Consider the following 14,038-nt stretch of genomic DNA (forward strand, 5'->3'; position numbering starts at 1 on the left):
TCAGTCGTCATCACGACTGTTGGGTTTGGGATTTTATCTGCTTGTTGCTGTTGTTGATGATCAAGTTATGGTTCAAGAGTCTAGTGCTGGAACCTTCCCTTGTCAGAATGTCTGTACAAGCTTCAGGTTTTACTGGCCACGTTTCCCATCATAAACTTTACTGTGGGAGCATGAAGGGACTGGTTAATTCTCTGCCTGCTCAGTCTTTAAAGTTCCTTCAAGTTGCACCTCACGAGGGCCATTGTGTCAGATTTTATGCCAAGGGGTGTGCAGCTGAGACCTACCACAGAAGGAGAGTAGACAGTTCTCCATTTGGAATCATCCTGAAGCAGCAGACCTTATCACAGCCCACTCCAACTCTCCTCCTACAGTTTTAGCTGCTATGGATCTCTCTGTTACCAAAATGGGTACCTCAGGGTTCTTTTTCAGTCTTAGCCAAGTAGCTAGCATCTTTCAGTAGAAGTACTGTATTGAGCTGTTAAAGAGAATGAATTATTGAATGAATAGAAAAGTATAATTCTGTTTATGACAATGCAACTCTTAGAACATTTTTAGGAAGATGAGGACTTTTCTGTATTTTGGGCATCTGAAATGAGACGTAAAATTGCTGACACTGCTTTTAGAGAACAACTCTGTTGCAAGGGAGAGATAACATGGTCCAGTAGGTTTTCTTCTATCTACTCCCATTTGCTACTCTGAGCCATCCACCTGATCTGTGCCTCACCATTACACACGCTGAAACATACACAAGTCTGAATCACAAATTTGAAAGACCAGAGTTCAATATGTCCTTCCCAAACCTTTAGATAATTTCTGTGGCTTTTTTCCAATCTTCTTAGTACAATGATACAAATATTGAATGTAGTTTTTCAATGTGTCCACACTCTTGAGCTTCAGACTCTAAATAGGTTGTGTTACCCTGTCCCAGTGTGTAGTGTTTTTCTCAAAGGCTCTAAAATGTGCATTTCAGGCTCAAGAAGCAAAATAATGTATGTACGTGAAAATCAAAATTGCCATGGGAGAAGATTTTGGTGTTTATTTTTAGCAATTTTTTCCAGTAATCTCTGTTCTTAATAGATTTAGTGCTTCTGATCTTTTTATTTATTCTCTGTTTAAAATTATTGTCTCAGCACAGAGACTGAGGCTGAGACATTTTTCTTAAAGTGCTGCAGTCTCCCATGCATGGTTCTCTCATATGTGTGTATAATACTCAGAGGTTCTTTAGCTCAGCATAAATGCATTGAAGCTCACAGCATGCCATGGGAAACTTGGTTGAGTTTAGATCACAAGTCTTGGTAACTGATGTGTGACCTGCATTCTGAGTTCTCATGGCCATTTTCTCCTGCCTGTTTTTAAGATATGAAACTAATTATAGCACATGTAAGTCGCTTAAATTTTTCTGCCACGAGAAAGATCTTAACTTCATTGAGATTTCTCCTCCTCCACATTCAAACAGGAGTACATCTTTTCCCATAGCAATGGCTTTTTTTGGGAAAATTATGAGATTGTCAAGTCTTCTATCTTGGAGAACGATTTAGGGATTTTTCTGTCTGTCTGATGTGTGTTTGCTTTTCAAAGTTACAGTTACAAAATCCTGTGCCAGTTTCTCCCTCTCTCACAGCCCCACCCTGCAATGAATCAGAAGTGCACCCTGTCTTTTTTTGGTCACAGGTCTTGGTACAGTCATCTGCCTCTATTGTTGCTTATGATTAGACTTGTTGTGCTGTGCCACACATGGAGTGGTGCCCTCAGTCTTATTTGGAAATGTAAATTGGTGACTGGAGCGAGTGCCCCATTACTGAGGGCAGTGCCTCCCCATGAGCATATTTGGCCTGTGCTTCATCGCCCATGCTGGTCACTGCTTAGGTGTTGATTTACAAGAGCCATAAATATGCTGAGACTTGCCAGCTTAGAAAGGTCATCCCTCCCTTTGAGTTCTGACATGAGGGTTAAAAGTGCTGACCAGGGCCACCACCATGGTGGTAAAGGGTGGCTTTCCACAGTTGTCCCTTTCAGAATTTATGTCCTTTTGCGAGGAGGGCAATGAGAATCTCTTTCCCCACACATGAGGGGAGAGAGGGTGGCAGTGTAGGAGAATGTCCTTTGGCTAAGGTTATTCATTGTGCCCTCCCCATCCTCCCAAACTGGGCAATGATAGTATTGGTTGCTAATAGTGATTGTGTGCCTGAAACAGTGAACAGACATGTTGCATGCCCAGAATTTTAAAAATATTTAAATAGACAAATAGTCTATTTGTCTGTGCTATTCCACCAATGTAATGTCAGTGGAGTTGCATGAGAAATGTTTGTCATCTAGATTTCACATCTCCTTGCTAATGACAGTAGGTGGAATAATTTTTAATTGCACCACTGATCTACAGAGAATTTCTCAGCTACATTAACACTGAGCCCTCTTTCTATTTGTATTTATTCTTGGAATTTTGCATTGAAAAAACATAATGTGACCTTGTTTGACAGTTTTGGGATCTTAACCCTAAATTCTATTTATTTGCTCTAAGATAAAGTATTTTTATCTTTCATCATGCACAAAGGCTGTTGTAAGCATCTTCAAATCCTTGAATTGTGACAAAGATTCGATTTCACAACATCTGTTGAAAGTTATGTAGTGCAACAGTACATAGTTTTCCACATATGAGCATGAGGTAATTAATCTGTGTACATCACTTCCTCAAGTCTCCCTTCGTGCCTCAGTGGTGTTATTAGTGGGACTGTCCCATTGGAGTCTAATGTAGAATAAGAATGTTAATGTTGTGCTTGTGGTGGGTCTTTCTTATTCACCTACAGAACACAAGATACCCATGAAAAAGGTCAAATGTACACAGATCTGGCATCCATTTCACAACTTGCAAGACATAGTCTCCAGCATATGTAATACATATAACTCATTGCCAGAAAGCTAAGAGGAAATGATTGCATTTGAGTACAATGCAATCTACAACAATAGTTCAGTGTGCATGAAATTAAAAACCTCTGGTAACACGTGTAGAATAAATAAGTTGACAGTGTTTATTTTAACTGCAGCTCTCTGTAGAGATAAAGTCCTGCTTCTTATGATATTTAATTGGCTTCATTAAGAAAAATAGCAAATATTAATTATACTCATTCTTGCAGAATAATAAATTTTCCAGAGCTGGACATGGAAAATATCACTAATCCAATGTGTAAATGTGTTTGAATTAAAGTTCAGCAATGTTATGTTGGCAACTAATACACTTCACCTTTTAGTTAAAACGGTTCCTTCTTTCCTTGATACCCTGTCCTGAATTTCAAGCACCGTTTACTTGATCTACTGTGGGTAGCAATTACTTTCATCTGACTCTTTAAAATAAACCCAAAACACTTTGCCTAGAGCTCTCAGTTTCATGAAATTACCTTTCTTACCAACTCAAACCCTGAGCAGTCTTATAATCTCATTTATTTTGGTACAGTTCTAGTGTGATGTTTAGTCCATGTAATAACATTGCATTAGAGCATAAGAAGGTACACAAGAGAACTGTAGCCTTAATTCAGTATTGAGTGTACATCCAAGGAAGATACAGAGAAGGCTGAAATAGCTAATGTGGAAATGATCAAAAAGTATTTTTTAAGAGAGGGCCTGGAAAATGATTTAATTATTTGGAAATATGGAGAGAGTATGTTTGGCTTATTTGGGTGTGTGTGTTTGGCTTTTTTGTTCCTTTGTTTTTTAATATTTATTTTTCTTGGAGGTGCTACGAACACGAATTAGTGAGACTTAAATGTAGGAAGGCTCGGGTAAAAGTGTGTCTAGGTACAGCAGGCTGAGTGACAAGTTACCCCAGTTTTAAGAATAGAGGTATTAGAGAATTGTGAGGATGAAGCCAAGGGCTGAAGGATAAAAGACTGATTCCCTTCTGTTCTCATGAAGTTGGGAATGAGGACAGGTTGCTCATATGGTGGAGATTTGTTGTTTTGGTGATGGCTGGAATATACTTGAGTCATCATCATAGAGATGATGCCTGACTTTGAGTTTCTGTGAGAAGCACAGAGAGTGAATGGATGAAGAAAGGACATTAAAAATAAAACCTATGGAGTGCTATGAACAGAGCAGAGATGGACAATGCTAAGTTTCCAACTCAGAGTACCCTGTGGAACACTCAGAGAAATGAGCCGAAGTTGGAGTCACAGAAACCATGTGGGTGAGATGGCAAGGAAGTGCTGAATGCTCATTTGAGCCCACAGCAGCCAAATTATCAGAGAAAGTGAAGATGGATTAAGTTCAGAGCTTTGCCAGAAGAAGAGATGTTACTAAGCTTTTATTGAGAGCAGTTTTGGTTGAACATGGAAGCCAGACCAGAATGATGCCTACAATAAAACTGAGGGAGCAGGTCTTTTGGTGAAGATGCCTGAGATTGCATTGGGAGCCCAGGCAGCCAGCACAACTAACTTGGGGATGATCAGTAGTCAGCTGGACAAAGTTCTGAGCAGCCTGCTTTGACTGTGAAGTTAGCCCTGCACTCAGCAGGTTGGGCTGGAGGCCTCCAGAGACCACTTGCAACCTGTATCACTCAATAGGTTGTTTTATTAACTGACTGACACTGAGGGTGGCAGCAGTTGATGCAAAAAGCAGTGTTTTGTAGTGTTTTGTTAGATGAGAAATCTGCAGAAGTCTCACATCTGTAGTCTTAGGTTTCATGGAAAAAGACCCTCATATTAGCAGATGATCCTTAACCTTAAGATTTTAGTAATTCCTTCTATACCAAACTGCAGAGTTTTGTGCTAATATTTGGATTCTGTGAGCAAAATTTTTCATAACTACCTTTAAAAATGTATTTACATCTCTTTTTAGCAAACTGCTTTTTTTTCCTGTCCTCTTGAATAACATTGACCTCTTAACAGGTCTATCTTCATAATAAAGCTTTACCCTTTGTCTAGTTGAGAGTCTGTATAGAATACGGAAGGTTTGAAGGTGAAACACACCTATACATTGGGACATTTCTTCCTTTCATCCAGTTTAACTCTCAGGTACCTGTGATTGATTTATTTTCCTCATACCTTCATTTCCTTTCAGTAAATGGAAAAGGGGGAATCACTGTGCTTAGATAATATTTAAAGCTCCTTGAGATCTGCAGTGGGAAAGGACTGTATAAGTGCTAAACATTCTACTATTTTGCTCTTTTGTTTCTTTTTTTTTTTGTGTAGGGTGGAGAGTACTAGGTATATGCATAAATACTTGTATACATATGGCATGTATTTTCAAACTGGGAACATGCATATCTGGAAAACCTTCCAGTTTCATATTTTACCCTTGTAAAATGTTTTCTAAAACAGCAGCTTTTATTATTTAACTGTGCTACAAAAATATGGAATGTGGATAAGTGATTTTGGACAAATGCATACATCCTCAGGGAAGTTTCAGTGGACTCTGAATTAGAATCTGAAGTATTCTTCATAGTCCTTAATCCTGCTCTCCATCTTCCAACCCTGTGAAATGCAAGAGCTTCTAAACAAGGCCAGTAGCTTTCATGGTATGATTCTTGAGGTGCACCTAGTTGTCTGTGTATCCAGCTTCTGGATTTATTATTTCTTACATTTCGCTGAACTTGGTGCTGCTGTTTCTTTACGTTTTAACAATAAAACCAATTTTTCCCTTCTGGACTCTAGTTGACTTGATCTGCTACGACTATGCACAGATTGTTTGTCTTGGTGTTCCTATGTGGTCTGCAGGCACACACAGAGAATCATTCATGTTGAAGTGCAGAAAAGACCTATTCAGTTGTCCATTTGGCCTCTTTTTCTCCCCAGACCTTTTCCTCATATGCTAGGAGTTTGTCAGGCTTGTGGCTCATTTGTGGCTCCATGCCTTAAAAGTGTGACTGAAGATGAATCACTACAATGACAGTAGCATAGTTTTATTCTTTGTTTGCTGGTAAATGTCTGTTGTTAGGAATGAGACTGGTCACTTTGAAGATCAGTCTTTGTCTCTGAACTGCAGCAAGACTATGGAGGATCAGTTTTTTGCTGGCACCAAGAAAGATACTTAAATTGCCTAAAGGGTTAACATTGAATGCTAATCTGGTTCTTGTATCTAGAAAGTTTTCACTGCCATGAGCTTAACCTCCCAAATCTGACAACGTACAATTGCTGAGGACAGTCTTGTTGCCTTACTGTGAAGTCAAATTCTTGAATCATTAAGGTGAAGAGCTTTTACTGAGTCACTGAAGACTCTTATATTTTGCACAGTCCAAACTCTTTCAATGAAAGATGCCATCAATGAAGGGCATAAGGCAATACAAAGGCTGTAGAGATGAAGGGTTGTCTAGTTTATGTAGACCATGATCATCTCATAAATTCATCACTAAAATTTTCATGTAAAAATTCTTCAGTTCTCTTTTTCTGAGCACACAGGCAAGAGAAAGGAAGTGCTTCCTTTCTGCCTTATTTGAAGATATATCCAGAACAGTTTGTAACACTTCGATCTAACTAATGATTTCTTTAATCTTGCCATAAAAACTTGTTTTCAGAATCTCAGCATCACTGTCTCATAGCATCTTAAGTTTTTTTTCCTTTTAATCACAGTCACATGTACCTTCTTTGGCTTGTATACATTGTATATCCTCCAAGGATATCTTTAGCATATGCTGTAGTCTTGCTCTTTGATAAAAGCAAGGCACGTCTTTGGCTAATTGAAAGTCAGGGATTTTGCTTTGAACCTGAAATACTGTTTGGAATGCTATATATCCATCATATAGAAGAGGATATTGCTTCTGGCTAAAAAAGAATAGTAAGTTCATTGGTGAATTCTTCCTGCTTTTTTTTTTAAACTTGTATTGGGGGTAAGCAAAAATTTGTGTCATTGCTTTATGTGTGAAACTTTTTCTGGAGTTCTATTTGTTCTTAATCCAAATGCAAAGTTTGCATTTGAGAAAATGAGTAAGAATTTTCAAGTGGAAGAATAGGTCATTTTGCCATGTCAGACAGGCTTATGTAGGGCAAGCTGTGTCTTAACTTGGTGAGTGGTTTTTTTTGGTTGTGGGTTTTTTTGTTGGGTTTTTCTTTTCTTTTTTGTTTTTTTTCTTTTATGGCAGGCAACTGTGGGGAGACCTTGATGGTGACATTACTTGGCAAACAATTTGGAATCAGCTCAGTAAGTGACATCACACCCCCTTAAGGTTTTCCACATAAAATACATCTTCAAAAAAAAAAAAAAAAAAGATACTTAATCTGAAAGCTATTATTATATCCTCTAAGGGCTCTTTAAGCACCTCAGCATTCCCTCTCTTCCCACCATTTTCCAGGCAGCTTGACTAAAAGTAGCAGACAATAGTGGTAAATGCTTTACAGTCTTCTTGGGAACTGGAACAGAGGTGGGGCAGAGGGGAAGGGATAGAGGGATATAGAGAGGGGCAGGGAAGAGAGTTTTAATCCAATGTCTGTCCTGTTTAAAAAAATAAATGAATCACCCCAATGCTTAGTCTTTCCCTGTGTGCAGCTTTTCACAGTGTGAGCACATTGTCTGATGTAACATTTTGCCAATCTTAGCAAGTAGAGTTGTCTAGCTCTGCCTCCAAGAGATGAATATGTCATATTTTGAGGAGAAGACAGCAGAGATGAAAACTTCCCTTGATCTCAGGGTTTGGTTCCTGATTGATGATGATTCCCAAGAACAGTTCCTAGTATGTGCTTTTTCTCTGTGTGTCTCTGCTTGCCTGCATCTGTACACATTTTTCTGAGGAGCAAAGCATTTTCTTCCCCAGCCTCATAGCTGTGAGCCGTAAATCCGGCCGTGTGCTCGGTGTGTGCTGCCTTTGATGGACTTGCAGGAGAGAGGTGCAGCACACGGGGGAACGCTGCCAGAATACGTAGGACGTGATCTTACACAGGCCAGGGAAAGGAAGAATTATCTGTGCATAATGTCAGTTTAGAATAGGCTTGACGTTCTCACACCCAAACATTTCCATCTGTTCCTAAACGAAAGGAAACTGAGACAATATTCTCCTATCTTCTGGGCTAGCTATACAGGGAATAGGAAATGTTCTTTGATTTTTATTTTTTTTTCCCTTGGGATGTGTTCGGTTTTATTGCAGATTCAAAGAAGGCACAGCCACACAAAGTGGCTTCTTTTAAGGACAGTAAATGAAATTAAATTCTTAATTCTTCTGAGAATTGATATTAAAACTGTAACACTGTGCTTAAACAAGCTGTGGCACTTCTAGGTTACTCTTTAAAAATAAAGCTGTTTTTATGGGTTTTATGCCAACTCTGATATGAGACCTTTGTCATTCTTACTTTCAAAGCTTTCTGGACATTATCCTCTGCCTTTGCTTTCTCGCTAGTATTTCTTTGTTTTGTCCAAATATCTACTTTTCCTCATGTCTTTTTCTTCTGCCATGAAAGGCTGCATGTCTGATGATGTGTTCTGTTCCTTACATACTGCAGAGAGTACCAAGCTTCTAAAACACACTGAAACATCACCTATCTAAAACATCACCTGCTTCCTGTTGGTTATAACATCATACATCTGCTTGTCTCCATGTATTCTTTGCAGTGTAACATCCTCGGTGTCCTGCAACAGTGCTGAAGAATCTGCCAACCATTTGACCTACTTTGCTGGCTGATGGAGATGTAGACATAGTTGTTTGTTAGAAATCATTATTTTTGTTTTCCCAGCTGAACTCTCAAAATACAATTCCACAAGCATGTCTGATTTTTAGTAGATGCAAAATAAAGCAGAGAGAACCTTATGTGTAATGTTAAATTGTGCATATTTCTTAGTACTATGGTAAGAGATAACCTTACCTTTCACATTCTTGTTCCAGCAAGTTTGTAAACTCATCACTTTTTTCCATGTATTTGCTGTGCTTCCTCTTCTCTTCCTCTAGTTCATGCAGTGTCTGTCTGTGTGCTTTTTCCACCATTAGAAGTTGCTCCAGCATTCTTCTGTGAACTTCCTTCTGTTTCTCTACAACTTTATCAAGCTGCAAAAAGAAGAGAAAGACTCATGAAGTATTTTGAAACTTTTGCTTTCTTGGACTTTCATTACTAAAAGTATTTTGAGAGCAGCTTAAAAATATAATAATAATAAGCCTAGTAGCAAGGTCATCAGGTATCAGTTTAATTCTGTCATTCTAATCCCAAAAAATTAGAAAAAATAAGGTACTGTTTTTCAAGACCCTCATTCGCCTTCCTTTCTTTCTCCTGCCATGTGTGATCCTCAACTTATTTTAACTAATTAACAGATACTGTTCCCAGGGTTGTGCTTTTCTCATTGATCACTGTGGTAGAGAACCAGATGTCTTGGCAGAAGAAGCATCGTCCAGTGCTTCACACAGTGGATGTCTTTTCATGACCAAACTGACTTTTGGTTGAGTAGAAATAGCTGCTTCACTTATAGCTGCCTAGGAAATAAGAGCATTAAATTGCTTTTGTAAGGTAGAGGTAGATCAAAAAGCAGTTTTCTGGTTTCACAATAAATGCATGGTTGTGCCAAGAGTGCAGAACAATCCTGTCTCTTGTGCTTACTCTGAGCATAGCTCTGGGTTTCTGGAATAAGTAAGTGCTGAATTTTTTAATAGTTAGAAGTATTTATTTTTAATGGTGGCATTTCCTGTTATGTTCCTTAGATTGCACATGTTGTTGAGGTATTTTTCTTTTATATGGCACCTTTATAGCACAGTTTGAGCATAAAATTCCCTTCCTCGAGGATTTCTGCTTAACACCTGATCAGAGAATCATTAAGCTTGGGAAAAACTTCCAAGATCATTGATTCTAATTCTTGACCAAACATCATCATGCCAACTAAACCATAGCACTAAGTGCCATGCCCAGTCATTTCTTGAACGGTTTCAGGGATGGTGACTCCACCACCTCCCTGGGCAGCCCATTCCAATGCCTGACCTACCCCTATAGTAAAAAATGTTCAATTTTTCTAAATATTACTATATAGTGATATTTTAATATAAATAATCTATTTTAGCTTTTGGCAATAACTTTTAATTTTTCTAAACCACAGAGATATTGGCATTACTGTTCACTAGACTTATGCTGTTAAAATAACTCCACAAACTGAGAGAAAACTGTGATTCTGAAGATTCTGTTACAATTTTGAGTTCAGTGTGTGACTGAGTTGTACAAGTGTGTGTATGAAACCATGAATGGTTTTCCTCCTTGGGCATTACTGATCTAGCTGAATAGTTTCAGGGAGGATCACTGGAGGCCATCAAAAGATCTGGGAAGAGTCTGTATTTGTGACCAGCTTTGTTCCCTGCTTGTTCCCCTTTGGAGACTGCCTCCCTCATCAGGTCAACATAGGAATCTTTGTGTCCTTTTTGGAAAAGAGAAATTTTGAGCTCGCAGCCCAGTGCCTCCTTCTAACCACAGTCTATTCTAGTAGGTCAATCTGATTGTAGTGTTTCACTCTATTAATAGGAAAGAATTCACAAATGGGCAGTGTGGGAAGCAAAACTGGTTCTGGTTCTCTGATGTTTCCCTCACAAGGAATTGCATGTGCCACAAGAAACAGTGGGGTTTCAGATTCTTAGGGCCACTGCTTGTTTTGGACAATTTAATTCCAGGGAGTATGATTAATTATCTTTTCCTCATGTTTATTCACAGTTTGGCCAATAGAAATGATGACAGTATGACTTTCTTGAATGAGTGAGGATATCATCAATTTCTACTTAGGTTTCCAAATTTACCCCTGCTTATCTCACCTTATTTTAAATCTATTTATATTCTCTTATGTTCCTCCTAAATAATTGTTAGCCTTTTGTTGACACGACTGTGAATGAAGAAGAAAGAGCTATTCACAAGGCTTTGAAAATGGTTTGGGTCCAAAATATTCCAACAAAAAATTTTTGAACCATTTTTTTCTGCACTTATGGCATTAGAGAGTCTTTTCTGTTGTAACACAGCTGAGCTTGTTTCATGCATGATCAAGAAATGTGAAGAAACCTGTGATTATTTGTTTTGCTGCTATTTTGTGGTGCTCTTACAGCAGATCATTAAGATTTTTTTACCTTGTTCACTGGTCATTTGTATGCTTACCCTAGTAAGGTGACTGCTTTCTGGAATCATGATCCTGAAGCACGACCTCCCCTGGAAAAACATTTCTTACCTAAACCCTTGCATATGCAATCTCTCTTAGTAAGCAAGAGTCGCCTTATACAGGAATCTTTTGGCTGTGCTTTCTATATCTTTTAAAACAGTTGAAAACTGGTTTGCCTTAAAAGGTCAGGTTGAGGAAATCTGTCCATTTTAATTTCTTCACACTCTCCCTTATATTACCAGAAGTGGAAATTTTAAAAATTGAAATCTTTTGTTCAGCTTCTAACTTCCAAAAAGATGTTTTATCAACCTTCGCACCACCCCACCACCCAAGATTTCAGAAGGGTTTTTGGAACAGGTATTACAGATTCATAAATGCCATCACCTAAGTTTCTAATCCTTTTTAAAGATGATGCTGTCAGGTGAATATACAATGTTGTCAGAAAGCAATCTGGCTCCTGATTTTTGACAAAATTCTGGTGCAGTGCTGCTTGCAACTACGGCTCTGTTTGCTTAAATTGATGTGAGCTGTGCATCAGCTTTGCCAGGAGTGCCTGCTGGTCTCAGCCCTCAGTGTGAGGTCAGGCAGGCTCCATGGGTGGGGTTGAGAAAGTAAAGGCATTTATGTGGATTGGACCACCACTTTGAACAAGTATATGTAAAAATCTGAGGAGATATGTAAATTGCTGTCATAAGAAAGCACTGACATTTCTGGCTACAGTCTGATAATAAATTAAATGATCCTTGTTCTGAACATGTAAATGCTTGATTGAGGTGAGGTTTAGTCATCAGCCAAGCAACATTACTAAGTATAAAATAGTCCTGCTTCTTGCACTGTTTGGTAAAGGATGTGGGACCTACCAGGAGGGTTATATATTATTGTTCTGTACATTTTGTTTGCTTTAGGGTACTTGTTGAATGGCTACAAGAGGTTAATTCAAGCAGTAATCTAAGCAGCATGTATGCAAAAATAAATTATTAATTCCAGGGTGCTGTTTTGCAGCTCTCTGTACTTTTGTAGCACAGTAGCACGTTTGTCACTGTTGAGATTACAACATTTGGGATTACAGGCTGGTGTTCAGGATGGGTGAGGTGCGTATTTAAGGCAGGGAGTTGAAGCAAAGAATTTTAAAATGGCAAAAAGAAGAGTAGGTCTCTTGGGGAGACCTGCTCATATCAAAGAGAAAAGTATGAGCTGCTGTATTAAAGCAGTTTACATGTTGCAGTTTTCTCCTGTTGCTGGGAGTAGAAGATGCATTTCTGTTTCTTTTAAGCATGCTGTCAAATCATTTCTACTGTGAGCATTTGGCTGTTATGGTTGGGAACAAGGTGAAGATTGTGAGCTCGGGAGGGAAGGGAGGAAGTGCTAGGACTGTCTCCTGGTACAGGTGGCTCATAAAGGAGAGAATTGGAGAGACAGCAATCCTGTATCACAATTGATGCACACACTTGAGATCTGTGTGTGAGATATGTAACAGGAAAGGGCATTTGGCCTTGTGACACTTCTATGTCCCTGTGCAGCACACCTTCCCCTCCCTGCCTGGCCACACAAAGCTGGGACTGGGACTGGGTTGCTGCACTTCCTTGTGGTTTGTTGAGAAAATGATGTGGCCCTCTGCAAGATAAGGGCACCTCCCTTGGGAGCAAATTTGACTCTTGCATTTTCCCTGTGAGATCCTGTGGCTGACTCCCACGTCTCCAGCAGAGAAGAGAGAGAAGTCATGTGAACCCCTGCTGGTGTGAGATCCTCACACAGAAGCGTCTCCAACAGCCCTGGGTTCCTCACATTGCTCTGGCCAAATGCTAGGTCTGCCCATGCAGAAATATCCATTTATATGCATGCACACAAGTTTACTCAGCCTACACAGTTCTTAGCTAAAAACCACAGAGGACTAATAAGCAGCAGTATAAATGTCTTCTGTTGAAAATTAAAGTGATAAAATCTTAATTAAGTGATTTGTTGTTTTGTTCTTGCTAACCATATGGGCTTTTTGCTAGAATTAATACTGAACACGCTGTACAATACAATGGAAAATCAGAGGCATAGCCTTACGTAACTGTGAATAGTTGAGCAAGCTAAAAATTCACATGAATTTAATAGTTGAACTACATTTTGCCACTAACTCTTGACTGAAGTCAAACTAGGATGGTGTATCTCATACCCATTACATCAGAACTAAACTGTTCATCTTTCTCTTTTTAGATTGTTTTGTGTTTGGTGGTGTGCCAGAAGAAAATCCAGGGTAGTTACATTTTTTATCCAAAGTTCAGTGTAATATTATTCCTGTTAATAATATCCTCACAGTCATTGTTTATAAATGTATGATCCTGAGTTTAGGATTACCAGAGATTTTGGGAGCACTCCTTCCCTTGCCTTTTTCAACCCTAGCTGAGCCAAATTTCCATGCAGATACTTGGTGGTCTTCTCCTGAATGCCACCTTGTCAGCACTGTTGTTTGAGTCTCTTCCTGTGACTGACTTATTGGTGCCCTACAGCTGTGGAGGGCAAGTTGCCTTGGAAAGTTTTACCAACACTTAGCAGATATTGTGAAAACACAATTGAATAGCCTTTGTTAAAATACTGATGAGGGTGCATCTTTCCCCAAGGTGATAGGCAGTGGGATTTCAAAAATTGATTCAATTTTTAATTATCCTTGATGGATGCAAAATACAGGCTTTCCTCTCATTTAACTTCTTTTAGAGAAGCTCTCAAAGTGCTAGGAGGTTCATTCTACTTCAAACAGTGAGGCAAACGATTTTTTTTATTTTTGGCTATATTATTGGGAAAGTTAGAAACCAAAATCTGCTTTCTGATGCCATGAAGAGAAAAAGACACCACATATTCTGCAGTGTCTTCATCTTTACCCCTCTTTTCCTACATCACCATCTCTAATTTTTTTGATTCCTTTAAAAAACATTGTTTATTTTTGAATCAGGGAAAATTATTCTTATATTGTTATTCTGCATTAACTAGAATGTTGAATACTCTTCATTGTCTATTCAAGAGAAGTGGA

The 14,038-nt window shown here is 38.8% G+C and overlaps 2 protein-coding genes across 3 annotated transcripts in view; one reads left to right on the forward strand and one right to left on the reverse strand.

The window, feature by feature from the left end:
- The window catches only part of CMSS1 (cms1 ribosomal small subunit homolog), a 227,246-nt gene that overhangs the window by 65,715 nt on the left and 147,493 nt on the right, over window positions 1-14,038 (forward strand). The gene's annotated exons all lie outside the window — the stretch shown is intronic.
- The window catches only part of FILIP1L (filamin A interacting protein 1 like), a 191,377-nt gene that overhangs the window by 63,042 nt on the left and 114,297 nt on the right, over window positions 1-14,038 (reverse strand). For both annotated transcript variants that reach the window (XM_071433559.1, XM_071433558.1), the window contains exon 6: window positions 8,778-8,956. In XM_071433559.1, coding sequence (XP_071289660.1) covers window positions 8,778-8,956 — 179 coding nt within the window. The remainder of the gene's footprint in view (window positions 1-8,777; window positions 8,957-14,038) is intronic.

Source organism: Agelaius tricolor, unplaced genomic scaffold, assembly GCF_023055355.1.
Source record: "Agelaius tricolor isolate 1412-34295 unplaced genomic scaffold, bAgeTri1.0.p SCAF_9, whole genome shotgun sequence".
Taxonomy (NCBI): domain Eukaryota; kingdom Metazoa; phylum Chordata; class Aves; order Passeriformes; family Icteridae; genus Agelaius; species Agelaius tricolor.